Source organism: Setaria italica, chromosome III (genome assembly GCF_000263155.2).
Source record: "Setaria italica strain Yugu1 chromosome III, Setaria_italica_v2.0, whole genome shotgun sequence".
Lineage (NCBI taxonomy): Eukaryota > Viridiplantae > Streptophyta > Magnoliopsida > Poales > Poaceae > Setaria > Setaria italica.
Window position 1 is genome coordinate 4,829,693 of NC_028452.1, and position 26,291 is coordinate 4,855,983.

Sequence of the window (26,291 nt, forward strand, 5' to 3'; positions counted from 1 at the left end):
CCACAAAAGAAAATGCATTGCTAGGTAGCTGTAGTGATATCTGACATCGCTAGTGCACACCAACCCATAGTGAGTTTAGTGACGCTAAAAAGGCCAAAGAAAGTAATTAATTTCCAAACGATAAGCATATTTTTCAAAATAGAGCAAACTGCTACGCCAACCCCTCCTGGAGAAGGATATTGTACATTTTTCGCAGTCTCGATGTCGATCGCTCCGAAAAGAGAATTAATTTTTCTGTACATGACATATACATGCGTACATGGATCAAGAACACAATCAAATAACATTGGCGAGTTTAAAAGGATACGAATAAGTAACATCATTTAAATTAAAGATTCACACAGGAAAACAAGCACAATGTGATGATGAATCCCATGCAATGCACACGTGCGGATACATGAATGGTGTACAAGTTAACAATGGCAAGTTAACACACGAACCTACTGCCACTCCTCAGGGATGCTCTCTAGCACCGGCCGCCATGCCGTCGACGCCGACGGGGAGGTGCTCGCACGGGCAACGACGAGTTCTTCCATCCTCTTGAGCTCGCTGATGACTTGCGCCGTGAAGGCTCTGGAGCTGCCGGTCGCCGCCGCCTGCATCCTCTTGAGCTCGCCGACCACCTGCGCGGCGGTCCGGTGGCCGTGCGCGGTGAGGGAGAGCAGCCGCGCCGCCTCCGCCCTCGTCAAGACGACCTTGACTCTGACGGCGGCGCGCCGCCGGTTCTGGCCGCTCCGGGGAGCTCTTCTAGCTCTCGGGATGTCTCGGTATGCGGCAGACGATGTCTCCGTGCTGCCGGCAGCTGCTTTGACCCTGTTGCTGCCATGGGGGAGCTTCGTGCTGCGGCGGAGGGTTCTCGCGAGGATTTTCATGGAGCGCGACCAGTGTTTGGTGTTCATGGGTGGCAGAATGCTGCTGCTACTGCCTTGGACCAAGCATGGCAGCATGTTGCCCATTTGTGTATTGTAATTGTGTGTCAGTGTCAGTGACTCAATGTGTGTATGTGTCTGTGGGAAGGGAGGGAGGGAGACTGAGGGAGTTCTGTGAGTGTGAGCGCCTGTGTGTTAAGAGAAATGAAACAAATGAAGAGCAGCTGCCACTCGGTACAAAAGGGCTGCTAGGATTGGATGGGATTGGTTTGGAGATGCTTTAATATATAATAGAGCCCTTCTCTAAGACCAAAGGATAAGCTATTAGTAGAGTGATTAGAAGGAACTTAGAAAATGTTGGGCTAGACCATCATTAAGATCAGGTTCGACTATCATAGAAAATAGCATCCGTGTGCATCTTGTGATCTTTTTAGAGCAACTCCAAGAGTTTCCCAAAAAATTCTTTCTCAAAATTGTGTATTGGAGGCTCCTCCAAAAAAATTTTCCCCCAAAAAAATATATCAACCCACAGCAGATTGCTAATAATTAGCTTCCAATATTTCAAAACATATCACATCATTGTAATTGGGCCCAGCCCGTCGCCTCCATGCTCTCTCCCCATCTCATTCTTTCTTCTTCTTCCCCACGCCCACGGCGGCCACAACCCTGCGCGCAGTAGTCCAAGTCCATTTTCAAGTGCAAGTCCGTTAGTTGCATATGGCAGTTAATTGATAAAACTAAGCAGCCTGAGCAGAGCGATATGCATGGCAAGATAGTTTGAAGGATCAATTGAGTCTTGAAGGTTACTATCTGGCTGACCTCAAGATGCCTGCGCCGGCGATGAGGCTCCCGGCGGTGCAGAAGATGCCGCTGAGCAGCATGGTGCCGATAGCGAGCGGCTTCCGCCCGAACCGGTCGAGGAGCAGCGCGGTGAGCAGGTAGGCGGGCATCTCGGCGAGCGAGTTGACGACGACGCTGACGTAAAGGTTGGTCTTGAGGTTGACCACGTTGAGGCTGAGGCCGTAGTACACTACCGACGCCAGGAGGTTGATGAGCACCGAGAGCACGATGCGGGCCCGCGTGGTACGCGACCGGAACACGTCGACGATGGATCCCGAAGACGACGAAGAGTTCGCCGACTCATCATCGACGCCCTTCGTCCCTTCCTCGTCCTCGTCGTCGAGCTTGAGCGTGACGTCGTCGTCGGGGACGGTCCTCCCGTTGGCGGCGGCGATGGCGCGGAGGACGCGCATGGCGTCATCGGCCCGGCGGCGCACGAGGTACCACCGCGGGGACTCGGAGACGAAGGGCACGACGGCGGCGACGAAGGCGAGGGACGGGAGCGAGGTGACGACGTAGAGCGCGCGCGCCAGCGCGGGAAAAGCGCGGCGACGCACGCGAGCGCCGGGAACAAAACTCCGCCTTCACAATCGTGCCGGGAATGCTCCGCGCACGGGATTGAGGAAGGACCGGTCCTCCGCATGTATGCGGGATGATGGAGGTGTTTTTAGCGTCCGTATATTTTTACGAGAAGGATGTGGAAGCTGGAGGTAAACTTTTTCCCATAAATAAAATTTTAGGATAATTTTAAAGGACCTTTTGAAATTGCTTTATTGATTTTTCTTTAGAAGAGGCTGCTTTGTTCGTCGACTGGCTCTCCAAGTCCATCGCCTTATGGGCATGTTTGTTTGTGGCCAATTAATCATGATCAAATCATGAGCAATGCCAAACACATGGGTGTAGTAATGTTTGGATTGTGGCTAATAGTTGCCAAATGTTGTATATCATGTGAGAATGATATATGGGCCTCCTATGTCATGAACTTTTTTGCCTCTAATATAATCAACTAAGATCTTGTAGATTTAATTGTAATAAGTATTAATATGCAAACAGATTGTGAATTAGATTCCCTGCTTAGGAGATATTACCAATTAAAGCCTACTAAACCTTGTTTCTGGATATTTGTGCAGCTAATAAGCTGCTGCCACATAGCTCTTGGAGCTTCCGTTGGCTGCCAACTTTTTGGCGAGCGATTTGGCCGCCCCTGTTTTCGCTGGTGCTGGCTATGTGCTGCAACTAGCAGTAAGTTGTCAGCCAATGATCGGCAGTGAACCGAACTCTGATCAAATCTTGAGGGCGCGTCAATTATTTTGGATGGGTAACAACTGGTAACCAACCAAACGCGCCCATAATGCTAACCGCATTTCCTATCCTACTTAAGGACATATTTGTTTGAGCTCCGTAGCTTCTCAACGTGAAAAGTTAGAAGTTCAGACAAACTGCGGATTTCTCATGCAGCTTTTTAGAAAATCTGAGTTTATATGAAAAATTAGAAAATTCAGTTTATAAAAAGCTCAATTTTACAAATAGCTTTCTGAGGTCAAAAAGTTAAACACATCTTCTAAAAGTTAATGTTGACTTTTCAGACAAAAAGCTAGCAGCTTTTTAGAAAAATGCAAACACTGCAGCTCAAACAAGCAGAGCTAAGACTCCCTTAGATTTTAAATACTCCACTGTTTGTAAACTGATTATCTTGTCATCAAGTATTTAGAAACGAAAGGAGTACTCTTGAGAAAGGTTCCTGTGCTCCGGGTGCTTGGGGTGCTCCCATGCACCCAGCCACTTGCATCCGTCGGATGCATCATCCGCGGTGGAGGTGAAGGAGCTGTGCATCATCCACGGTGCATTTTTGAACAATAAAACGAAGAAGAAAAAGAAGAGGCAAGGGGGGAAAGAATCTTAGCAGCACTCCATCCAGAGTCGAGAAGAATGCCGGGGGTAATCCAACGACATCACCGTCCTCTCCTCCCCTTCCCGCCATGGCCACCGTCCGCTCCACCCTCCACGCCAATCTCCCACCGCCACCTCCATCTTCACCTCCCAACCACACCACCACCGCCACCTCTCCTCGCCACCGCAAGCCCCTCACCACGACCCCCGCCGAACATGCCGCGCTCCAGCCTTCCGAAGCGGCGGCGCTCCTCACGGCCGCCGCGCGCGCCCGCGACCTCCGCCTGGGCCGCGCCCTCCACGCCCGCCTCCTCCGCACGGGGACCCTCCTCGAGGCCGACGCCGTCGTCGCCAACTCCCTCCTCACGCTCTACTCCAAGTGCGGCGCGGTGGCCGCCGCGCGCAGCGTGTTCGACGGAATGCCCGCCGGCCTACGGGACCTCGTATCCTGGACGGCCATGGCGTCCTGCCTCGCGCGGAACGGCGCGGAGGCCGAGGCGCTCCGGCTACTCGGCGGGACGCTCGAGGCGGGGCACCGGCCGAACGCGTTCACGCTTTGCGCCGCCGCCCAGGCCTGCTTCGTCAGCGAGCTCTTCCACTCGGCTGGTGGCGCGGTTCTTGGTATGGTGTTCAAGATGGGTTTCTGGGGTACCGACGTGTCGGTGGGCTGCGCTCTGATCGACATGTTCGCGAAGAACGGGGATCTGGTGGCGGCGCGCCGGGTGTTTGATGGATTGGTCGAGAGGACAGTTGTCGTCTGGACATTGTTGATTACGCGGTATGCGCAGGACAGCTACCCGGAAGAGGCTGTAGAGTTGTTTCTTGACATGCTGGAAAACGGATTTCAGCCGGATCAGTATACCATGAGCAGTATGTTATCAGCTTGTACAGAGTTGGGATCATTCAGGTTGGGGCAGCAACTGCACTCTCTAGCGCTCAGGCTTGGACTGGAATCGGACAGTTGTGTGAGCTGTGGGCTTGTGGACATGTATGCAAAGTCTCACATCGGACAGTCCATGCACAATGCGAGGAAAGTCTTCAATCGGATGCCCAAGCATAATGTGATGTCATGGACTGCACTTTTGTCAGGGTATGTGCAACGTGGATCACAGGACAACAAAGTGTTGATACTGTTGTGTGAGATGTTGAATGAAGGCATCAGGCCAAACCATATCACTTATTCTAGTTTGCTTAAGGCGTGTGCAAACCTTGGTGATCAAGATTCAGGCAGGCAAATCCATGCCCATTGCATCAAATCCAGCCTAGATAACGTAAATGTTGTTGGGAATGCTGTAGTAAGCATGTATGCTGAATCTGGTTGCATGGCAGAGGCTACGCAAGCATTTGACCAATTATATGAAAAGAACATGGTGTCCTTCAGTTGCGATTTTGATGGAGATGGGAGGAGCCAAGATTATCAGGTTCAAAGAATGGATGTAGGAATCAGCACTTTCACATTTGCTAGTCTGATCAGTGCTGCCGCCAGTGTAGGTTTGCTAACCAAAGGTCAGCAGCTGCACGCCCTCTCATTGAAGGCTGGATTTGGGTCAGATAGAGGCATAGGCAACTCTCTTGTGTCTATGTATTCTAGGTGTGGATGCCTAGAAGATGCTTGCCGAGCCTTTGAAGAAATGAATGACCATAATGTTATCTCGTGGACTTCAATGATTAGTGGTTTGGCAAAACATGGGTATGCAGAGCGAGCTCTGGAATTGTTTTATGATATGATCTCAGCTGGTGTGAAACCAAATGATGTCACATACATTGCTGTTTTATCTGCATGTAGTCATGCCGGTCTTGTTAAAGAAGGGAAGGAGCACTTCAGAATGATGCAGAAGGGTCATGGGCTCATACCAAGGATGGAGCATTATGCTTGCATGGTTGATCTGCTTGGGCGATCAGGCCTTGTTGAAGAAGCACTAGATTTTATTAATGAAATGCCTTGTAAAGCAGACGCATTGGTCTGGAAGACGCTGCTGGGTGCTTGTAAGACCCACAACAACATGGATATCGGTGAGATTGCCGCTAATCATGTCATAGAGCTTGAACCACAAGATCCAGCCCCCTATGTCCTGCTCTCCAACTTGTATGCAGATGCTGGTTTGTGGGATCAAGTTGCAAGGGTAAGGAGCACAATGAGGGACAAAAACTTGATGAAAGAAACAGGGTTGAGCTGGATGCATGTTGAGAACACCATTCACGAGTTCCGAGCTGGTGATACCAACCATCCACAAGCAGAGGAGATATATACAGAATTGGACAGATTGATCATGGATATCAAAGAAATGGGCTATGTACCAGACACAAGCATAGTGCTGCATGACATGCCGGATGAGCTGAAGGAGCAGTGTCTGCTTCAGCACAGCGAGAAGATCGCTGTCGCTTTTGGTTTGATCAGCTGTACATCAGCAACAAAGCCAATAAGGATATTTAAGAACCTCCGTGTATGCGCTGATTGTCATTCAGCACTCAAGTATGTCTCTAAGGCCACTGGGAGGGAGATAATATTGAGAGATAGCAACAGATTCCACAGGATGAAGGATGGGGAATGCTCGTGCGGAGAATACTGGTAACTGGCAAGCTGACTCAGGTTTAGCCTTGCTTGAGAGCTAACTACAGAGGATCGCTGACAGTAACTGATGTTCATAGTTTTGTAGCTCCTTCACAAAAAAAATGTAGTTTATACAAAGCATGAGCTGTTGTAGTGTTGCTGTTTCGGTTACAGAATCTGTACAGTTAAATGTACCTCCTATCGTAATTATAGAATCATTTTAAGTTTTCTGTCAGTCAGAACTTTTGTAACTTTGACCATATAAATACATAAATATTCTGGAGTATGGAACCAGAACCTTCAGAACCTAGTTAGCAGCTGCAGGTTACGATAACAATTTTCATGCGACTCACTGCAACTCAACGAAATATGTCCAAAATAGACAAGTTTCGAGGACGAAACCCTATATCCGCTTGCTCTTTTAATGTCATCTTGTGGATGAATCAACATGAAGGTGCTCTTATTATGAGTTTAAGCACATAACCTATGCTAAAGATTGAACTTCAAACAAAATAAATACAGTAGTCATAAAAACTCAAAGATCACTATAAGATTAGGAGCCAAAAAACTGGTTGAGTCAGACAATTATTTCATTGAACTTTGATTGTCTACAAAAAGACAGGATGGGATATACAACCGCATAAATATTACATGGACCATGGACACCGCAGTGACCAAACTTCAGTTACAAAGTGCCCAAAGGCCAGATGACCATATAAAGGTTGCACATGACCAAATGGAAAATTCGTACAAGATGTTGGTATCACAGATCACAAAGCATCAACCATTTGGATTCATGGTCATAGGCTCACAACCAATGCAAATGACATCAGGAGTTCTGACTGACCATTCGTCTAAAATTAAAGAACACTCATATTTGAAGAGACCAAGAGACAGGTAACAGCAATCTTCTCCACTGAGATTACATTATATTTGAGCTAACTCTCAGTTGTAACATGCTTGATGCTCCACTCTCAAAATTGTCACATCAAGGATAATTGAACCAAGGAAAGTGACATGCTTGCAGCAAATGCATAAGAAACTAAAGTGCAACAAATACTTCGTATTATGTGAGCCTTCGCAGTTCTGGTGGAAGCTGCACACCATGCATTACTGAATTTGATTTAACAAGGCCTTGCAGCTCCATCATTTCCTCCTTGTTGTATTTTATCCTTTCATCTGTTCATATTGAAAGGTAAATTGGTTGTCAATATGTTGTAGAATACAAAGCTCAAACTATGACTAACTAAAAATGAAGAGACAGAAAAGAATTTATAGCATTCTTACCTACAAAGCGGATATCAGGAAGCCTACTTGGGCTGGCGAAACTGTTAACAACTTTTGCTTTCACCTGTTGAGATTGCCTAGCCTTAGGTTGGGACCTACCAACACTATTTGCCTTAAGTTCCCACATGAGCTCATGCCTCACTTCAATCATAGGATGACGCTTACAGAATGTTGAAATAGCATCTCCTGTTAAGATCCAACAGCCGCTTAAGTCCAACACACATAGTGTGGCAGGGGGTACAAATTGCAAAAGCCCGGAGCTGGACAATATATTCCCACAGAACCCAAGATGAATCAAATTGGAAGCTGCAGAGAGGGCATGCAATGCAGGATCAGACAAGAAATCACTTTTCAGGTACAAATATTTTAATGCTGCAAACGATCCCAAGGGAGGTATAACTTCAGCTGATAGTGGTGTATCCTCTAGATTTAAGCTTTCCAGATACTTGAGATGCTCAAACGCAGAAATAGACAACATTTTGTCAGCATTTACTTCAGCATACGCAAAACCTGCCATAAAATAAAATTAAGTTCCTCATAACAGAAAGCATATTGATATAATCAAGGAAAATAGATATTTTGTAAGCAAGAGCAAACCTTTGATACTCGTATGGCTCAAATCTACTGTTCTCAGAAAAGGCATCATGCTGATATACGCTAGAGCAGAGTCATCAATTTTTGTATGAGATAAAGACAATGAAGTGAGGTTTAGAACTGTCCCTGCCAGAACACATAGTGCCTGAGAAGTTATCCCAGTACCCTTGAGGCTCAAATATTTCAAGTTTGCTCCAATTTTTGCAATATGTTCAATTGCGTCATCAGTTATTCTGTTGGAGCTAAGGTCCAGATGCTCTAAATTTTTCATCTTTTCCATGAAAGACAAGTTGCTTAAATCGCAACTAGACATGTCCAAATATAACAGTGAGTCTGCTTGGATTCCAGAAAATACTTGATCAATATTGCCAAATTCAGCTTCAGAGACAATAAGGTTTTCTAGAGCAACAGGAACTTCAGAATCCTCGTACCAAATAGAATGAATTTTGCACTTGCTCATATTTAGACACCGCATGGTTGGAGGAACGGGTAAATGATTGACACTTGTCCAATAAAGATTCAGGAATCTCAATCTTGTAAAGGCTTTTAGAACAGAAGCTCCTTCATTTGTAATTTCACTACCCCATATATCAAGATGCTCGAGTCGTGTCAATACCTAGAACAATAACGCAACTATAAGAAATTAATTCTCTAAATCACAGGACAGTTTTAGTTCAGAGACTTCAAATTTCGTCCCTGCCACTTGTTTTGACTGCATATTTGTTGTTTGATAGTTTGATAAACAAAGGGCGCGCAGTAGTATATTGCATACTATTTAAACAGATTGAAAATCTTAATTGGTACTACAATGGTAATGCATACATCGCAATCTGTTTACTAGTTATTTCACTTCAAATACAACAGAGATATTTCGTGTTTGGTCTGTAACTGAGTTTATGGCACAGGCACCCTGACTGTGAAAGATTGTATATACCTGTAAAGACCTTAAGGTTTTATCTGTGATACGAATTCCTCCCAGATCAAGGAAACTTAGATTTGTCAGCGAAGAAATGAGCTTCACTCCATTGTCAGTCAACCTAGTACCAGATAAGTGCAGCCTCTCCAAGCTTTGAATGGTCACTATATGTCTGAGGCCAGCGTCAGAGACCTTTGTGCACCTTGACAAGTCCAGCTCCTTCAATGTATTCATTCCTATTGCAAAACAAGGAACAAGGAATCCGGTTACAATTACAAACAAATCGTAGATACTTTCCATGACTAAAATGGGTGGCCACTAGGAGTAATCATGACCGAGGAACTTCAGCATCTTACCAGCGAGAGACCAGATGGCGCCATTGTCGACGTTCTTGCAGTCCGCCAGCTTGAGGACCCTCAGGTACCTGAACGATCCGAGGTACGACAGCCACTCCGCGTCCACGGCGAGAGATCCGCTGAGGTCGACCTCCTCCACCGACCACTTGAACACCCTGCGCACGACGTGGAATCACGAGCCGGCACGAACAGTAGCGCAAATCCCATCAAATAGATCCCCCTTAGACTCGGCGCGCGAGGACGAGGTCAAAGGAGGCCGTGGGGCTTACTCGAGGAGGGAGGGAAGAGGATGCGCGCGAGCGAGCGCGAAGAGCGCGTCGCGAGCGGGCCGGGAGGCGCTCCAGGGAGCGGCGCTGCCGGCGCCAGGCCTCCACAGTGACAGCGTCGCGCGCGGCCGCGTCGATGCAGCGGTCAACCAGCCGCGCCTCTCCGCCGGTGGCGGAGGCGGCGGCCGCCATGGGCGCCACCGTGCGAAACGATCGATTGAGTCGTAGCCGGAGGGAGGAAATGACGGGATCCCATCCAAATTCGCCAAGTCGTCGGCATGTCTGTCTTTCTTCATTTCCCCCTTTTTTTTCTCTTCCCTTCATTCTTGTGTTGGGCCTATATGGGCCCATAAGCTCAAAGTGTTCCACTGTGACTTTTTCTTTTTTACCTTTTTATCGATCTGATGATCTCGTACGGACATAATACCCCCTTGTTCAAAAAATACAAGCCATTGTAGTTTTTTTTCTAAATTTAAATTTCTAAACTTTGATCAAATTTATAAAAATATATATATATTAAAACCTACGATACCTTATAGTGCAAATTTTCTATAAACTTGGTAGTTAGGAAAGTTTGATTTGTGATAAAGGTAAACGTCTTAATTTGGAATGGGGGTAGAATATACTGGCAGTCATAGCTGTAGCAACTTGATTAGCATTTCAAATAGGGCCTAGTACAAGATTCATCGACTCGCAAGGGCAAGAGGATGAACGCTAGCTTACTCCATCTCTCGAAATCCCTCTGCAACCTAACCAAAACATTGACAAGCTCACACTACAGGAGGACGAGGATGAGCACTCGCACACAATTTTGGGCGGTCTCTTCGCTCCATCCTCCCATGGACTCGCACTGCAAAGTGCAAACTGCCAAACTGCAATGCAATGCAACACACCAAACTCCAATCCTAGCTTTGCTAGCGCCGTCACTTTGTGACTGCTTCATACGAGCTTGTAGCCGGTGACCCATACATTGGCCGGCGTCTCCCCCGGCTGGACGTACACGAACCTGAGGCTCTCGCCGGCGCGCAGCGCCGCCATCCACTTGGGCGGCACGAACCCGTACCGCGCCTTGTCGAGCCCCCAGAGCCGGCCTCGGAGCTCCGACACGCCGAGGTGGAGCTCCCGCACCGTCTTCCTCGACCTGTTGGTCACCGTCACCGAGTACCGGCTGTACGTCGCGCGCCGCATCGCCCACGTCCTCGTCACGTTCTGCTCGATCTCGATCGGGGACGACTGCGCCGCGTGGCGGTGAGGGCGCCGACGGTGAGCCGGCGGCGGCGGCGACGTCTGGTTCGCGGCGGGCGGCAGCTGGTACTCTTCCAGGCCGGTGCCGCAGGCGCCGGCGAGGCGGGCGAGAACGCCGAGCAGCGGCGCGCTGTTGTAGGTGGCGGCCTCCGTCTGCTCGTAGTTGTTGCGCTCGTCGGCGAAGTCGTCGTACTCGTCGGGCCCGCGACGATGGCGCCCTCCAGGACGTTGGGGTTGCCGGCCTGCCGCGGGTACCAGCTGGAGTACCCCTCCTGGCAGCTCACGAAGGAGGGGTCCCTCCTGACGGACACGATGGAGGCGCCGCGGTGGTGCACCTGCCGCGGGAAGCTGCGGCCGTAGCCGACCATGTAGCTCGTGCCCCGCGGGTTGTCCCCCAGGATGTAGTTCACCTGGGACCTCACGAACGCCAGGATCTCGAACGGCCGCGCCGCGCCGCCGGGGCACCGCACGGCGCCGCCGCCGCCGGGGAGCTTGGTGGCGTAGTCGGCGTACACCGTGAGCAGGAACGAGGCGCTGGTGACGAACTGGAGGTTGTTCCAGCGCTGGTGGTACATCATGCCGCCGGGGGTCCGGGGCACGTTGGCGGCGCCCTTGCCGACGCAGGAGCACACGAAGAACTCGGCGTTCTGCCGGTAGCGCTGCAGCGCCGCCGCGTGCGCGCCGGCACGGCCCTGGAGGAGGAACTTGGCGGCCAGGACCTGCACGCCGGGGTACTTGACGTCCCAGCCGAACTGGTTGATGGACCAGCCCGTGCCGCCGAGAGCGTCGCCGTTGCGGACCAGGTACTCGAGGTAGCACCCTTCCTCCGTCGCCTCGTACAGCCACGCCGCCGCCCACAGGAGCTCGTCCTGCACACAAACCATGGACAACCGTGGATTAGCATTTAGCATCATCATCAGATGGTCACACCGTCAGACACATTTCGTTCTCTTCTCCGGTGACTTACCCCGTATCCGCTGAAGGATCCGTAGTAGTTCCGGGCGACGGTGATGCTGGCGTCGTACTTTCCCCTGTACTTGTCGGCGAACGTGAACAGCTGAACACAGCAGAGGATCCATCGTCAGAGAACGACTCATAAAAAATCCAATAATTAATTGATTTGGTGTTCTACTAGGATTATTAGTAGGTCCTACTGTGACCGCTTACCTGCTTGGAATGTTCGAGGAGCAGGTTGGCGTAGCCAGGATAGGTGTTGCGGAACACGAGCGAGGCGGCGGCCATGGCGGCGGCGGTCTCGCCGGCGAGGTCGGAGCCGGGGTTCTGGGGGTCGATGCGGAAGGCCTGGCGGCTGGTGGACATGTCCTCGGGCCGCTGCCAGCAGCTGTGGTCGGTGTCGCCGTCGCCCACCTCGCCGTACAGCACGTCGGGCTCCGGGTGGGCCTTGATGAAGTAGTCGGTGCCCCACTTGACGGCGTCCATGGCGTTGCGCAGCTCGCCGGCCGCCGCCATCTGCTTGCCGTACTCCAGGATGCCCCACGACATCATCGTCACCGTGAACGCCATGGGCAGGCCGAACTTCACGTTATCCCCCGCATCGTAATACCCTCCTACAAGGTCCACCTGATGAACGAGAAAAAACAGAACAAATTGAAAAGGGTTGTTTAGAGCAGCCACACTACAACATTGGCACCATTGCTAGAATGAAATGGTATCAAACTTTGACGAATGCTGTGAAGAAGAAGCACATTGTGGATCATACCCCATTGGCCTTCCCATCGAAGAGCCCGGAGTTCTCCCTCCAGGTCACTCTCTGGTTGGGTGGGAGCACGCCGGACCGCTGCGCCTCGAAGTAGAGGATGCTCTTCTTCAATGCCAGAGCGTAGTCATGGCCGCCGGCCCCGGATGCCATCCCCACCACTGATGCAAGTGCCAAGATCAGGCCAAGGAGTGCCAGCACGTTCTTGGCCATGGCAGTGCACCAGTGACAGTGAGGTGAGTGAGTGAGCAGGGGACCCTGGTTGGCTTTGGAGGGAGCTCAAAGCAGTGGTATTTATAAATTGGAGGGAAAGAGGGGACATCGGACATGGATAGAGATTCAAAGGTGGCTTGACTACCTGTGTACTGCAGCCCACCTTTCAGACTTCAGCAAGTGGATCATCCAAACACAGAAACCTTGTATGCTCAGGATGTTGGCAGATTTCTGCTTTTCTTTTTGTTCCTTTTTGCTTTCCTTGCATATATTTTTCATGTACAGTCTTTGGTCACGAAAATGAATAGGCATTCCAAAATTTTTCGTTAAGAAAAGAAGGATGAAAAAGAAACAGATGCTTGTATCCTCCTTTGTTGTAGTCAGCTACAATAATGGATCTTGCTGTTTTTGCTCATGAGATATCGTCTATTGTGACACGAACATTAAGTATGATAACTAAGTCAAGCATTTCCCACATGATGTCCTTTTCATTTGTGTGCATATTGACCCAAGAATCAGGAATTCAGAAAATGGGATATCCCCCCTCAAAGTCAAAGCATGCTGCAAATCTGCAACAGGGATGAGTTTTGACTTTGGAACCAAACAAAATCCGATTTATACTTGCCAAAATGTTCACGGTAGAACCTACTCATGCTTTAACATACGTATTAAAACACATTAAATTATGAAGAACCAACAAGAGCCTGAAAATTTGCAGTCCATAAGTATCAGTAGTTTTTCTTTAGCCTCAATAGCTGATTATTAATAAAATACTGATATTTGTACTCGAAAGGAAAAGGAGCCACCAATTTACTTTGCATGTGTTCTTGTCTGATAGAGAGGTTTTAGAACATTTAATGACATACTGCATGCTTGAACAACAAGCCATCCTAGAGTAAAAGAAGAACACATGAGGTGAAAAAGGAAAGGAAGGCAAAAAAAAAAAAGCAGGAGCTTGAATTGCAATTTTCAGGAGTATCTAATAAAGCTAAAAAAAGAAAAGAATATGGACTACAATGGATTTAGTTTGTTACGGAAAAAAATGCACTGACGTCTGACGAGGTAAGGAGTACAACCTTCTTTAACAGTTACTCCATGCGTATGTGAAAGAGTGTCCAGAAGAAGAAGAATACAGCCGGGCAGCCTCTAAATAATTGTTGTTGTATTTTGTGGAGATTAAATTTGCTTAAAAATTTTATTTTGTGTGGATTAGATACAGTTAGTATATGCATAAACATGCACCAACTAGGCAGTTGTGCCTAGCTAAGCATCGATCCATGCTAGGGACAAAATAAATGTCCTACATGACAGGGAAAACTGAAAAGTATACCCACCGGGTTGAAAAGACTTGACGGTTTTTTTTTTCCCCCTAGTTCTTTGACTGCTAATTTGTACGAGTATATCTTTTTTAGTAATGTATCAGTAGAATTAATATATCTAAAAAACCCAATGTATGCATGAGATTATGAAAATACTTTTCCAGACAAATCAACTCATTTGAATCTTAGTTTCCAAACTAAATATTTTACACTTTATTGGCCGTCGAAATTCTGAATGTTTCACTGAATTTCATTCAACTCGACCGGGGGAGCTGAGCGAACATACCCTAGAGGTTCATAGCATATATGATATGATAGCAATGAAGATTAGCTACTGGCCGGGCCGCAGGCTACTAGCATACTAACTTGAACGGAATTGGAGTTCACCACCTCTAAATTTGCGTCCTTGCCTGAAAATTCAGTTCATCAGGAATGCTTGGCGCCATACAAGGTGGCAAATAAACGCGCGAACACGGCGGGCGGGCAGCCGATCGAACTTAGCAACATGCACACACGAATCGGCAGACACTCTGCCGCAGGCAAGAATATTTTTCCTGCTCTTTCCCGTCGTTTGATGCACGCGGGCGCGCGTGCCGGCGGCTTGTGTTTTGTTTCATCTTTTTTGACTTGGGTCGCCGGCCTCAGCGAATCAAGCCATGATTTGTGTAGCAGTGGCTGCCCGCACCCGGCGACATCAAAGTCCAAGCGCCCCCAAACTTTTCTTTTTGTTTTGTTTTGTTTTGTTTTTGGGGGTGCACACTCCTCCGTGTCATGCGGCAGAAATAGTGCATGGGGATATAGCAGTGATGAACAGGTCCCGAGAATTGCCAGTCACTCGGTGCTCTGATCTATGGACTCTGGAGTGGGAACATGAGTGTAAACTGGGTTCCCCTTTTGGGGCTGCATGCCCTAATGGCAGCTGATTTGTACTAGTAATGTGCTTGGTCTGATTTTTCCAAGTGATTGCCCTTGCTATGCCCTGCAACATGTCTAGTCTGCATCCTCTGCAAGATAAAATGACGCAGGAGCTGTTCCGGCTGAAAAAATAAACCTGATAAAGGAAAGATATAGTACTTCCAAATGTACTAGAAATGTTGGCAATCCCTTGCCAATAGAAATGAAAGGTTTTTATGTGAGCGTGCTCCTGATCTCAATTCATACATACTTCATGTATTGATACACTTTGTCACAAAAAGTTAAGGTTCAAAATCAATCTAATTTAATTCATACAAATATGAACCAGCATTCAGTTATTCGATGGGTATTGGTACATACTACAAAGGTACTCATGGGGAAATTAAACCTTCCCATGGAGCACGTGGTGCTTGATTTTTAGGATCGAACCCAAGTGACCTGATGGCTCATCTGGCGATGAGAGCCTCATTCAGTCATCTTATTGTAATATAACTTTCTTGTTTGAACCATCCTCCAATTCCATGTGCTTTATTATTACTGTTCTTAGAGAGGTGCCATACTGCCATTGTTTGAACTAGAAATTGCTATGTTAATTAACAAAATAAGTACTAATTAAGCTCAAGTTGTAGTTTTGGCACCTTTCCTAAGACAAAAGGAACCCTCTAATTTCAGAGTTCACACCTCAGAGGGGGCATCTTTACATTCCAACATGTTTATGCTGTTACTAGGCTCTACATTCCCTGTGTTTCAGTAGTGTGGGACGTGGACATGATTAAGTAGGCCATAATTGTTGGGCTTGGAGCTGGGACAAAACAGAAACAAAGAGGAGGGAAAGGGAGAGACAAGAAAAGCAAAAGATGCTCCTCTCCAGGGGAAGTGAGGGAGCGAGCGAGCGAGTTGAAGCAAAAACTTAAGAAAAAGGCCGGAACACGCGATCTACGGTTTTTAGCTTTTGATTGCATCCGAGACATAATCCGAACCGCATGTTACCATGTCCCTGGATTCCTCCAAAGGAATGATCTTGTGTTCCAACAAACCCGGCCGTCTCACTCAAGGTTCTGTCTATCTTGCAGAGATGAAGCTCGCCTTTGGAGCCAACGTTTCAAGCAAGAAGATCAGATCGTAGCTGAAGCATGGTGTTCTCTGTTTAGCTCAATGTACAACAACATGTAACTGAAACCCCTCCCTTCTCCTTAGTTTTCTCTGCTGAAAACAGAAGTATAAAGACTTGAAGGCCCCAGCAATGAAATCAGGTGGGGATCTCCCCCCGTTGACCCTAAAAAAAAAACTTTGGCGTGATGGTCGCATGGCCTTCTTAGTCGCCCTTATTTTGAGAAGATATCGAGTATGGATGATCTGAGGAGCAACGGAGTATTTGCAGCTGTAAGTGAGTGATTTTTTCTTAACACGCATGAATGTTAGTTAGCCCAGGAACACAAGGACAATGACAGTGTGTCGATGTTGTGGCGATTTGGGCTACAACCGAGTCAAAATGTAGGCAAGGTCGAGCAGACCTCTAGCAAAGCTTTCTTTCTTTCTTTTTTTTGGGGTAGTACTATATTTTCAACAGATTCCTGCTCTGTTTGTCCAATGCATGCCGCCAACATTTGAAAGTGCACAGAAAGTGGGAAGATAAAATGCTAATCATCTTGGGCTCGTTGAAACCAACATTTGATGTGGCAAAAATGAAACCAACACAGCCGATCAATTTCCGAGCTCCATTTCCGGCGTCGGTCTGGTCAAAAGTGCAGGCAGATCTATGCTCGTCTCGCCTGCATGGGCTCGGCCGTAAAGGCGCCTTGGGCGATTGAGGACTACTCGCCTGTTCCCACAGTCCCGTATCCCAAGATTAAAGCCGCAATCGTAGGTGTCTTTTTCTCTTTTGGCTCATCTGAGAGGGAACACAAGGAACAAGCCTCTGGTCAGTAAAGAGAAGGCACTGTATCATCATTCATTAATCTGTTAGGGTACTGCCACTACATAGCGTAGCAAGGAGCATCAAGTATTGTATCAGACAATTCAGCATATACTATCAAAATTACTACCAGCTAATATTTAGCTAAGCTAAATTTAAGCAGCTCATGCACTCCTAACTAATGAGAAACCAACTATCCCGCTAACTGGTGGAACCCAGCTAACTAAGCTAAAAGACCAACGTGCCCCTAACTGTTCAACGAAATAACACACTACCACCCCCGTAATAAAGAACATGTGCAATTAAAGAAGGATACTATAGTCAATTATTCTCAACAACATCCAAACACCTCTATCTAAAAGATTAGCTAGCTAATAAAAATCTTTAGCCATTAGTTAGCTAAATTTTAGTTAGGGTAGACCAAACATGGCCTAAGTTACTGAAAATCCATCCTTAAAAAAGGAGTTGCGTCAATCCATACAAATTTCTAAAAATTGTGCATTATTAGTAGTAAAAAAACGGGGGCGAATAGTAGGAAATATTCCGTTGTTTCGTAGTAATAAAAGTTTTAGTGGGTGCTAAATGAAGACTTTGAAATGATTTTTATGGTGGGGGGAAGTCATGACATATGCATGATTTAATATGTCATTTTGACTAGGAATATCTTAAAAAATATATTATCTTAGACATAAAAAGTTATTACAGTGAAAGTATTTTTCATAGTGAATCTAGAAGTCTTTACAAAATTGTAGATATTATATTCGAAGGTAAAAGGAATTTTTGTCCAATTAGTCTTAAATAGAAAATATTTAGTGTCTGAGATAGAAGCATAACTTTCACCATTTGCAGCAGCCATGATTATGACCTAGGACTTGAGATAACACCCCAAACATGGCGTCGTTTACCGATGACGGAAAAATGACCTTCAGATATGCATGGCCCACGGCCCAGCTCACATGAACTGAGAGCATTTTAGGCCTGGCCCACTCATGGACAGACTTGAAAAGGCCCGAAAAAGCATTCCTAATCGAGCCGTGCATGCATGGGCCGGTGCGTTCCTTTACCGTGTGATTGAGACAGAGGTTACTAGTCCCGTTCTTGTGAAAGGCCGAAGCAAGTAAAATCTGGCCCAATGCGGCGGGTACCACACAAGACTTGATGACTAAGTGTGTGCAATCGACGAAGCATATTGTTACGCTCATAGTTCTGGTGAATGGTGTTGTTGATGCGGCCGTGGCGCCAACCACAAGCGCTAACGCGCTATGCACACCATTAGTGAAGGTTGTCAGTTTAACACTGCCAACATCTGTTGTGCTTCGATTGGGAATTAGTATTCAAAGCTGGGTATATTTACTAAACTTTTTCCAGTTTGAAGTTTTCCTAAAAAAAGTTCAAACCAAATTCGAGTTGGCAGCTTCGAAATTCTTAACTGTTTCGTGAGAAACAATACAACAGCCTGCTTTAAGAGGCCCACGGGATGCTCTGGAACCAAATGGCCTGGGTTGTGACAAGAAAATACCCGTTTTGCCACCACCAGGCACCAGCATATGCCTAAACTGGAATATGCCGAGGCATCAGGCAGGTAAGGGGCCCGGCCCCCTGTTGCTTTCAATGGGCTGCCTGCCTGCCCCCTTCTTCTTTTGACTCCTTGAGACAGATGATGTCGCAGGATGGCGCCATGTTTACAGCAATCCAAACCAAAATAACCGTGCTTTTGTCAGAGTCTTGACTCTGATTAATGAGAACGTTAACAAAGTTTCAATTCTGGACAGCTAGCTGCAACAATCGTAACAAAGTTACTTTCTTCACATTAGTAAATGTATATCGTTCTAGTAATTAATTATACAAACAATTACTTGTCTAAATACAACCATTATATTGCTCATCAATCCTAGAAATAATCCACCAGCAACCTATTCGGAAAAGAAGAAACAAAGTGATAAACCCTAGGGCACTCTTGATGCATACCCATGCTCTAAATAAATTTGTCCTTTTTCCTATATACACAGGAGACCAACATGTCAATATTTTAAGTAAAGACAATCTTCAAACAAATGAACAGTCCATATAGCAAAAGTAATACTCAAAGTAGAAGAGCATAGAACCCAAACTGAATACAATGAAAAAACAATATTTACAAAGAAAAGAAATAAAATTTCTTATTGGATTGCCAAACAAGCTATACAAACCATTTTTATCCTTAATCTAAAAAAATGAACAAAAAGGATGACTATAACTAACCAACCAGAACCGCATGCCTAACCTACCACCCTCAACTCTCAAGCTTGTCCTTAATGTGTAGATCAAACTGAAAAATAACTCTTGACGTCGCCTTCGAAGTCATTATGATCCTTTTCTCTCTCCAAAGTTTTAATAGATGACCAGAGCCCACAATCAAAATTTGAACTTCCCGCACAGCCAAAAAAAAAACGACGTGCACTTTTCTAGATGTTTTACTTTTTCTCAAACTGTTAAAGACCTAATCCTAATCCAACGAATATCTGAAAATTGCACTTGGTTTGATCAAAGACAACGCCATGCACGGCTTCACACTTACTCCACAAAAGCGTATACGCAAATATGAACACCATAGGTCAGGCAACGATCACGTACCACCCATCGATATCCTGCCAATGCAGCTCATGACTCATGAGTGGTGGCCTCCGGAGAGACAGGTAACGTACCTTCTGACCACAGGAATAGTGGCCGACCAACCGGTCTACCTTTCAGCCATACAGATACAGCCTTATCATTCTTTTGTTTTTCTTCTCACGGAGAAAATACGGTGTGTACCTTGCTTTTATTGTCAAGCAAGCAATGACAAACGACCGATGGATGGAGCACAAGCACATAATGGCGCGCGGCACTGGTTGCTAGCTGGATCTGGATCTCGTTGCCGCAGCAAGGCGTGCATGATGGAGCAAGAGCAACAGGGAGCATCCTCACATTTTTTTTTGTTTATTTTCCATAGGAAAAGAAGAGTGGAAACGTACCTAGTTGTACGCTGTAAGGTACTCCTCCGTCCTGTACCTTTAACTATATGAAGTTTAGAATAAATTAACTATATTAATTTATTTTTAAACTAATTAACTTGTTTCGAATAATATTCATTATTTATAAGAATGGAGGTAGTAATTTCTCTTCATAACAGGGAAAATACTAACTGAATAATCACTCATACTTATTTCTAGAAAAAAAAAAAGAAACTTGCCATCATCCCTGGTGCTTTTGACTAATCAAAATGTCAAGAATTCTAGAGCTGTATAGAGCCAAAAACCATAAAAAAAACATTTTGGCATGTCCATCTCAAGTGCTTTATTCCAGCGAGAGCCAAGAGGTCTAAAACGCATGTTGGTAAATATACAGTTACAGAGGATCCGTGGATCGTTTTCTTTTTTTAAAAAATAGAGAACACATTTTGAAGAAATAAAAGTGTAGCATCCACGGCCACACTTTATTGTTCATTAAAAACTGATATGAGGTTAAAATTGTCATGTTGAGGTGAAAAACCAACCATATATCTTAGAGCTAGTTGCCGCCACAACAAACTATTTCGTTGCACCACCTTAGGACCGACCACTTTATCACCCACAACTATCTTATCGCTGCCACACCCGCCATTTTGTGGGGCCATATGTAGTTTAGGCCACACTTGCATTGAGGTATTGCGGTGGCTTTATATGATTTATTCGAAGATGCTATAAGTGCTCAAGAGGGAAAAAAACATATGCAATCTATAAAATCGAAACAACATAGAAATAATAGCCGTGAACCAAACACTATATATTCAGTAAATGCATATAGGATTATATCGCAAAAGAGAAAATTTCAAGTCTAGTCTTGGCCGTTGGCCACTGGTGCTTTTGTGGAGTCGAAAGGTTAAGCGCTCTAGAACCTGTTGGAGGTTATTAGAGAGAGCAAAATAGCATCTTGTCGTGCAATTTTCGAAGTGCTTTCGATCAGAGCCATACATTATTATTGCATATTTGCGGTGCACCAGTCCAAGACCATCCGGAGAAGTTCTTTTTGTCGCGCAATACAAATGAGGAAATCAAGATCTGGATCGAGAGGCCACCAATAAACACAAACACATCTTTCATGGCGTTTTCTTTTTTCTTTTCTTTTCTGTCAAACAAATCGATAGCGCGCCGTCCCATTGGCCATTTCTCACGAGAAGGAGTGCTGACGTCACCGTGAGCTCACCGCCCCTGCCGTGTCGAGGTGCAGCACCGACCGCGACGCGGAAGCCAGCCCAGGTCCAGCAGGACAGCCAGGACCCCCGCAACCACCATCCCGTGTGGGGCGCGCATAATTCCGGCCGCTCGGGGCCCACCTGACAGCGAGTGCAGCGCAAGTGTCCAATGGCACGCCACCGTCGGCCGGTGACCAGCTTTTAGAAAAAGCGCAGGCGTCGGGTTGCTGGTGGGGACGCAAGGTGGTAGGGGCACGCTCCGATGACAAGTGGGGTACAGTTGCTGGTCCGACGTGTCACCGTCAGGGGCCGACTAAATGCAGGCAGTCGGCGGTGCGGTAACCAGGCTTTGGCCGGATGGCAGGTCCAGTAGATATGGTAGAAAAATATAAAGGACCCCACCAGGGCGGTGCACCGCGTCTTCGTAGGGTGCTCCAAGGCTATAAAAATAATTATACAGGATATACGAAAACGGAAAAATGTATCTTAAAAATATATCCGCGACATAATCCAAAGTTTGAAAAAGTACAAGCGGACTATCGTGTTCCGCAGACGTAGAATAGCTATCAAGGGCTATCGTGTTCTTAGGTCCCCTACCATTTTTGAAAAAGGAGTTGTACATTTCTACAATAACTCTTCTAACCATCAAATTTTAAAAAGCGACAAGCTCTAATCAAACTGTAAAGATGGTGCCCACCATCTAGTTGGTGATTAGACGATATGAACATATAATTTGTGCGAAAACTCACACTTAACAATGGCCCAATGCCATTTCTCATGCGTACAACCGCACTGGCAAAATTATAATATATTTCTCATATAATACTACGGCAGTACCCATCGTGAGCAGTACTGCGAGATAGGCAGTGGTTGAAGATATTTTCCGTTACGCACCGACCGCGCCGAGGAGACCAAAATATCCGTCGGCCGGGTCAGGTCAGCCCTATGGCCGCCGCCTAGCCCAGCCCCCCTCCCCGACCCCGTGGACCGGTGGTGGCGCCGTGGTCCATGGACCCAGCGCACGCACTGATACTCCTTCCCTCCCCGGCCTCGGGGCCCGCGCATGGATAACTCTTGGGCGGGCCCCGCCGCGCCCCCACCTCTTCCGCCCCCAGATTTTTGTACCCGCCGCCGGCTCGTGCTAGGAAGCAGACCAACCAAACCGATTAACCCAACCCTCTCTCTCTCTCTCTCTCTCTCTCTCTCTCATCATCATCATCCAGGCGAGCGAGCGAAGAAGCCAGGTAGTGCTCGAGCGAAGAAGCCAGGCGAGCGAGCGAAGAAGCGGGCGAGCCGCTGGAGAGGGACAGGCGACGCGAGGCGACCGCCGATCGGAGCCGCGGCTGAGGAGGAGGAGGGAGTGCCGAGATGGTGGGCCTGGTCGGCGGCGGCGCGGCGCGGGGGGCCGCGAGGCTGGGAGCGGGCGACCCGGCAGCGGTGGCCAACGGCGGAGGGGAGGCCGACCACGTCCGGCGCCTGCACCGCCACGCGCCCGCCGACCACCAGTGCACCTCCACCCTCGTCAAGCACATCAAGGCGCCCGTCCACCTCGTAAGCTCCGTTCCATCCCCTCTCCTCCTCCTTCCCTTCTCGCGGTGGTGGTTGGATACAAAGTACTACTATGCTAGGCTGTAGGCAACATCTGGTGTTCCTCCCGGATCTGGAGTTCCTTGTTCAATTCCCGATGCGTCCTTCTCCGATCGATGGGTTCTCTGGGTGTCTCTCTGTGCAATTGCTCGCGTCGCCCAAATGGAAGCGTGCGAATTCCGCATGCTCCGTTCCGGCCGGCCGACTGCCATGGTTGGTGCTGATGCGGCGATCGATCGCAGGTGTGGGAGCTGGTGCGGAGCTTCGACCAGCCGCAGCGGTACAAGCCGTTCGTCAGCCGCTGCGTCGTGCGCGGGGACCAGCTCGAGATCGGCAGCCTCCGCGAGGTCAACGTCAAGACCGGCCTGCCGGCGACCACCAGCACCGAGAGGCTCGAGCAGCTCGACGACGACGAGCACATACTCGGCGTCAAGTTCGTCGGCGGCGACCACCGCCTCCAGGTCCGTTCTGCTGCTGTGGCTTGAACGTTGATTGCTTTCCTGCACATGCCCTGTTTTCACATGTGCTCTGCTTGCTTGTTACTGTAGCATTTTTTTTCCCTCGTTTGGGAAATTATGCTCGCTTGTTTCGTTACCACTTCGCTGCAAGATACTAGACAGTATTGCAAGTCTGGTACCCACAGTGATCACTGGGTGTTCTGAACGAAATACATTCGGTGTGCTTCCGATATTAGAAATCTTCCTTGTTCTGACTTTTGTCAGCGTTACGGGTTGTGACAGGTTAGATAGCATCTTAGGCTTGTTTGGAAGTTTGGATTGGGATCCAAATCCTTATGATTTAGTATTCATTTTGAGCTAAATACTGAAAGTTCTTGGCGCTAAATTAAAACAGGCTAAGTAGTTGTTTCTGCATGTGTCATCTGTTGCAATGAAGTAATTATCTTCTTAATAACAGATCATCACTGATTTACTTATCAGTTAAAATGAGATAAGCCATTCAACTATTTTTGCCTTGTTTCTCATGATTGTTTAGCCACCCAGAAACATATGATCGTCATTCGTCAGCTGTACTGTTTTTACTTGTTATCAGGTAGCATTGAAGGACATATCTTAGGCTCTGTCACTACTTCCTCGTTCTTCATCTAGTCCTAGGATCAATAGTTTGCAATGTAAAATTTTGATGAGCTTGCTGCTATCCCTTCATTGTGAAGCAAATGCTTCGTTCATGCATGCACATGTCTGCACTTAGGATCTTTACGCCTGCTTAAAGCATATTCTTTGATCCATACTGATGAGCTGTGTTGCCACTTCTTCAGAACTACTCATCCATCATAACAGTTCACCCAGAGAGCATTGACGGGAGGCCAGGGACGCTTGTCATTGAGTCCTTTGTGGTCGATGTGCCAGACGGCAACACAAAGGATGAGACATGCTACTTTGTCGAGGCCGTGATCAAGTGCAACCTCACGTCTCTCGCAGAGGTATCCGAGCGGCTAGCAGTTCAATCTCCTACATCACCGCTCGAACATTAACGCTGGTACAGAGACGCAAGGAATAAGAAGCTTCAAAGGATGGCTGGAGAGTTGAATCTTTTTGAGACTGGTAGTTTCCCATTGTCTTCCGCGTGTATGTCTCTTGGAACTTGGAAGCGCTAGCGGTATGTAGGACCAAATATCTATAGTAGCTTGTATGTTAGTGATGGTTTAGCCTTTAGGAACTGCACCTAGATACCTCATGGACATGTATGCATACTGCTATTATGTGTAGAAATTAGGGAAGCATGGAGCGGTTTTTGCCTCTTTGGTGCATGGAGATCTATCCTTTTTTCTGCATTTTAAGATGGCTACTATACTGGTGTTCTTGGATAGATACACTTCTTTTCCACTGACACTTAGGGCTTGGAGTCTTGGGACCTTCGATTCGGGTTTGATGTTCGAAATGCGCTGTATTATATGCACCATATGTTTGTTTATCCTCTAATGCTATTGGGATGTGAACTAGATGGTTCTTTTAGCACCTGTCACAAACATCCACTAATTAGGTCTAATTAGGAGTATTTAACATAGTCTAAAACATCCACTAATTAGGAGTATTTAACATAGTCTAATTAGAAAACTAATTACATAGATGGAGTCTAATTCGCAAGATGAATCTATTAAGCCTAATTAGTTCATGATGTGGTGCTACAGTAACCATTTGCTAATGATGGATTAATTAGTCTAAATATATTCGTCTCGCAAATTAGACTCCATCTGTGTAATTAGTTTTGTAATTAGCTCATGTTTAATCCTTCTAATTAGTATCCGAATATCCAATGTGATCCAAACACCACTTTAGTTCCGTGGTGTGCTCTCATGACTACAAGTCATATCGATTCAACTGTTGTTGGACTAGACCTTGAATTCTTGTAGAACAGAAGGGAATTCAATTCTTGGGCTTGTGCTGGACAACAGAACTAGTGAGAAAATATCCGAGTTTCCGTGCGGAAAGCCAGGATGCCGATTGCCAACCTCATCCATGACGGCAACTGAATCCTGACCAGGATGAGAAGTCCATCATGCCAATGCTTCCGTGCCTTTTCTCCAGCAAGTGTCGCCACCTCTTAATCGTCCGCTCTGTTTATCACTAATTGCCAGAGGGCAAGTTGCTAATCCTCTTCCCGAACACGAAACCGAAAGGCGTCACTGTCGCTGCCAGAAAGCTCTTGGAACGGCTTCTAGAAAAGAGGGGAGAGGCCATGCCGGACCAAACAATGCGCAAAGTGTTGGTGTTGCATTAGCTGTCCGGCGAGGGGGATGGTGACTTGCTCCTACCTCCATGACTTCATGCTGCCATGACGGTTTTAGCTTTTTTTTAATTTTGTCCCCATACTTGCGTTATCCGTTGCGTTCAAACGACAGGAACAGTAGAGTTTTGTTTGCCGCTTCCGTGAATATTAGTCAAGGGTGGAATGGAACATGTGAGAAATGAAGGGTGTTTCAAATTCAAAAACACATGAATTTGACTTCTCTTCCGCGGCAGGTTTAGCGTGGCTACGGGGGAAAGAAATGTTTGGTGCAAAATCCCCTCGGGCGCATTATGAAAACAAAACCATCGCCGTGCAGTGCAGTTGTTTACCTTATCCGCTTATCCATTGGCCTCGCCGTCGCCTGTTGGGTCCGCGCTGACACCCGCGTCGGATGGCACGGCGGCATCATCGCCGCCGTTTTCTTGTGGCTAGCCTGAAACTACGGAGAGGGATCGGAGCAGAGGGCGCGCCATGCCATTGCCGACTTGCCGACCTTGACGATGTTTTGTCGTCGTCCCCTCCACTGCGATCTGAACCTCCGGTGAGCCATGTGTTTTCTGATAAGGAGGGAACCATGCCAAGCGGTGCTGGAACGGAGCGCGGGCACGCGGGCGGTGGTCTTCCCGGATAAGGTCATCACACGCTGCCGCCCGTGCGCCCGCCGGCTCCCGCTCCGCGTTGCCTTTTCTGACGCTGACGAGATGGCCTCTAGACTTGGACCTTGCCGACCAAACTCGTACGAGTACCTTGCAAGCTTGTGGCACGCTTTGGCAGTAAAGGTGCGACGAGGAGGGTGATTATCACACTGGGACCGTGCCTTTGCTCCCGTCACCATCCCCATGTACGGACCGAGTGGGGCGCTAGACTTTTC

The 26,291-nt window shown here is 47.3% G+C and overlaps 6 protein-coding genes across 6 annotated transcripts; 2 read left to right on the forward strand and 4 right to left on the reverse strand.

The window, feature by feature from the left end:
* Positions 1–380: 380 nt before the first annotated feature.
* LOC111256605 lies at positions 381–1,048 on the reverse strand. The gene has a single exon (XM_022824809.1). The coding sequence runs from the start codon at positions 954–956 to the stop codon at positions 441–443; it is 516 nt and encodes a 171-aa protein (XP_022680544.1). The 5' UTR covers positions 957–1,048; the 3' UTR covers positions 381–440.
* A 444-nt stretch (positions 1,049–1,492) lies between these two features.
* On the reverse strand, positions 1,493–3,545 carry LOC101761205 (organic cation/carnitine transporter 4-like). The gene is made up of 3 exons (XM_022825073.1): positions 3,436–3,545; positions 1,689–2,291; positions 1,493–1,535 (listed from the first exon to the last, which is right to left on the reverse strand). Exons 1-3 carry the CDS (start codon positions 3,543–3,545, stop codon positions 1,493–1,495), a joined length of 756 nt encoding a protein of 251 aa, XP_022680808.1.
* Positions 3,546–3,607: 62 nt separating this feature from the next.
* On the forward strand, positions 3,608–6,453 carry LOC101777541 (pentatricopeptide repeat-containing protein At3g49170, chloroplastic). The gene has a single exon (XM_004960565.3). It carries the CDS (start codon positions 3,689–3,691, stop codon positions 6,170–6,172), a length of 2,484 nt encoding a protein of 827 aa, XP_004960622.1. The 5' UTR covers positions 3,608–3,688; the 3' UTR covers positions 6,173–6,453.
* A 266-nt stretch (positions 6,454–6,719) lies between these two features.
* LOC101777960 (brassinosteroid LRR receptor kinase) lies at positions 6,720–9,830 on the reverse strand. The gene is given in 7 exon segments (XM_012844344.2): positions 6,720–7,329; positions 7,438–7,947; positions 8,035–8,647; positions 8,966–9,183; positions 9,304–9,458; positions 9,573–9,632; positions 9,634–9,830. Coding segments are annotated over 7 exon segments (1,797 nt in total). The 5' UTR covers positions 9,762–9,830; the 3' UTR covers positions 6,720–7,216.
* Positions 9,831–10,185: 355 nt separating this feature from the next.
* On the reverse strand, positions 10,186–12,784 carry LOC101778354 (endoglucanase 15-like). The gene is given in 5 exon segments (XM_004960566.3): positions 10,186–11,020; positions 11,023–11,683; positions 11,782–11,871; positions 11,982–12,395; positions 12,535–12,784. Coding segments are annotated over 5 exon segments (1,887 nt in total). The 5' UTR covers positions 12,745–12,784; the 3' UTR covers positions 10,186–10,508.
* Positions 12,785–22,228: 9,444 nt separating this feature from the next.
* LOC101778753 (abscisic acid receptor PYL8) lies at positions 22,229–24,604 on the forward strand. The gene is made up of 3 exons (XM_004960567.3): positions 22,229–22,636; positions 22,915–23,133; positions 23,949–24,604. The coding sequence occupies exons 1-3, from the start codon at positions 22,454–22,456 to the stop codon at positions 24,162–24,164; spliced, it is 618 nt and encodes a 205-aa protein (XP_004960624.1). The 5' UTR covers positions 22,229–22,453; the 3' UTR covers positions 24,165–24,604.
* The last annotated feature ends 1,687 nt before the right edge of the window (positions 24,605–26,291 follow it).

Excerpts from the sequence above, each read along its gene's own strand:
- LOC111256605 (XM_022824809.1), bottom strand. The coding sequence starts at position 956 with ATGGGCAACATGCTGCCATGCTTGGTCCAAGGCAGTAGCAGCAGCATT.
- LOC101778753 (XM_004960567.3), top strand. The coding sequence starts at position 22,454 with ATGGTGGGCCTGGTCGGCGGCGGCGCGGCGCGGGGGGCCGCGAGGCTG. Across the intron at positions 22,637-22,914 it reads TCAAGGCGCCCGTCCACCTC|GTGTGGGAGCTGGTGCGGAG; the intron begins GTAAGCTCCGTT and ends GATCGATCGCAG. Across the intron at positions 23,134-23,948 it reads GCGGCGACCACCGCCTCCAG|AACTACTCATCCATCATAAC; the intron begins GTCCGTTCTGCT and ends CCACTTCTTCAG.
- LOC101761205 (XM_022825073.1), bottom strand. The coding sequence starts at position 3,545 with ATGATGCACAGCTCCTTCACCTCCACCGCGGATGATGCATCCGACGGA. Across the intron at positions 2,292-3,435 it reads CACAGGAACCTTTCTCAAGA|GCGGAGTTTTGTTCCCGGCG; the intron begins GTACTCCTTTCG and ends ACGATTGTGAAG. Across the intron at positions 1,536-1,688 it reads GCCGGCGCAGGCATCTTGAG|GGTTGTGGCCGCCGTGGGCG; the intron begins GTCAGCCAGATA and ends TACTGCGCGCAG.
- LOC101777541 (XM_004960565.3), top strand. The coding sequence starts at position 3,689 with ATGGCCACCGTCCGCTCCACCCTCCACGCCAATCTCCCACCGCCACCT.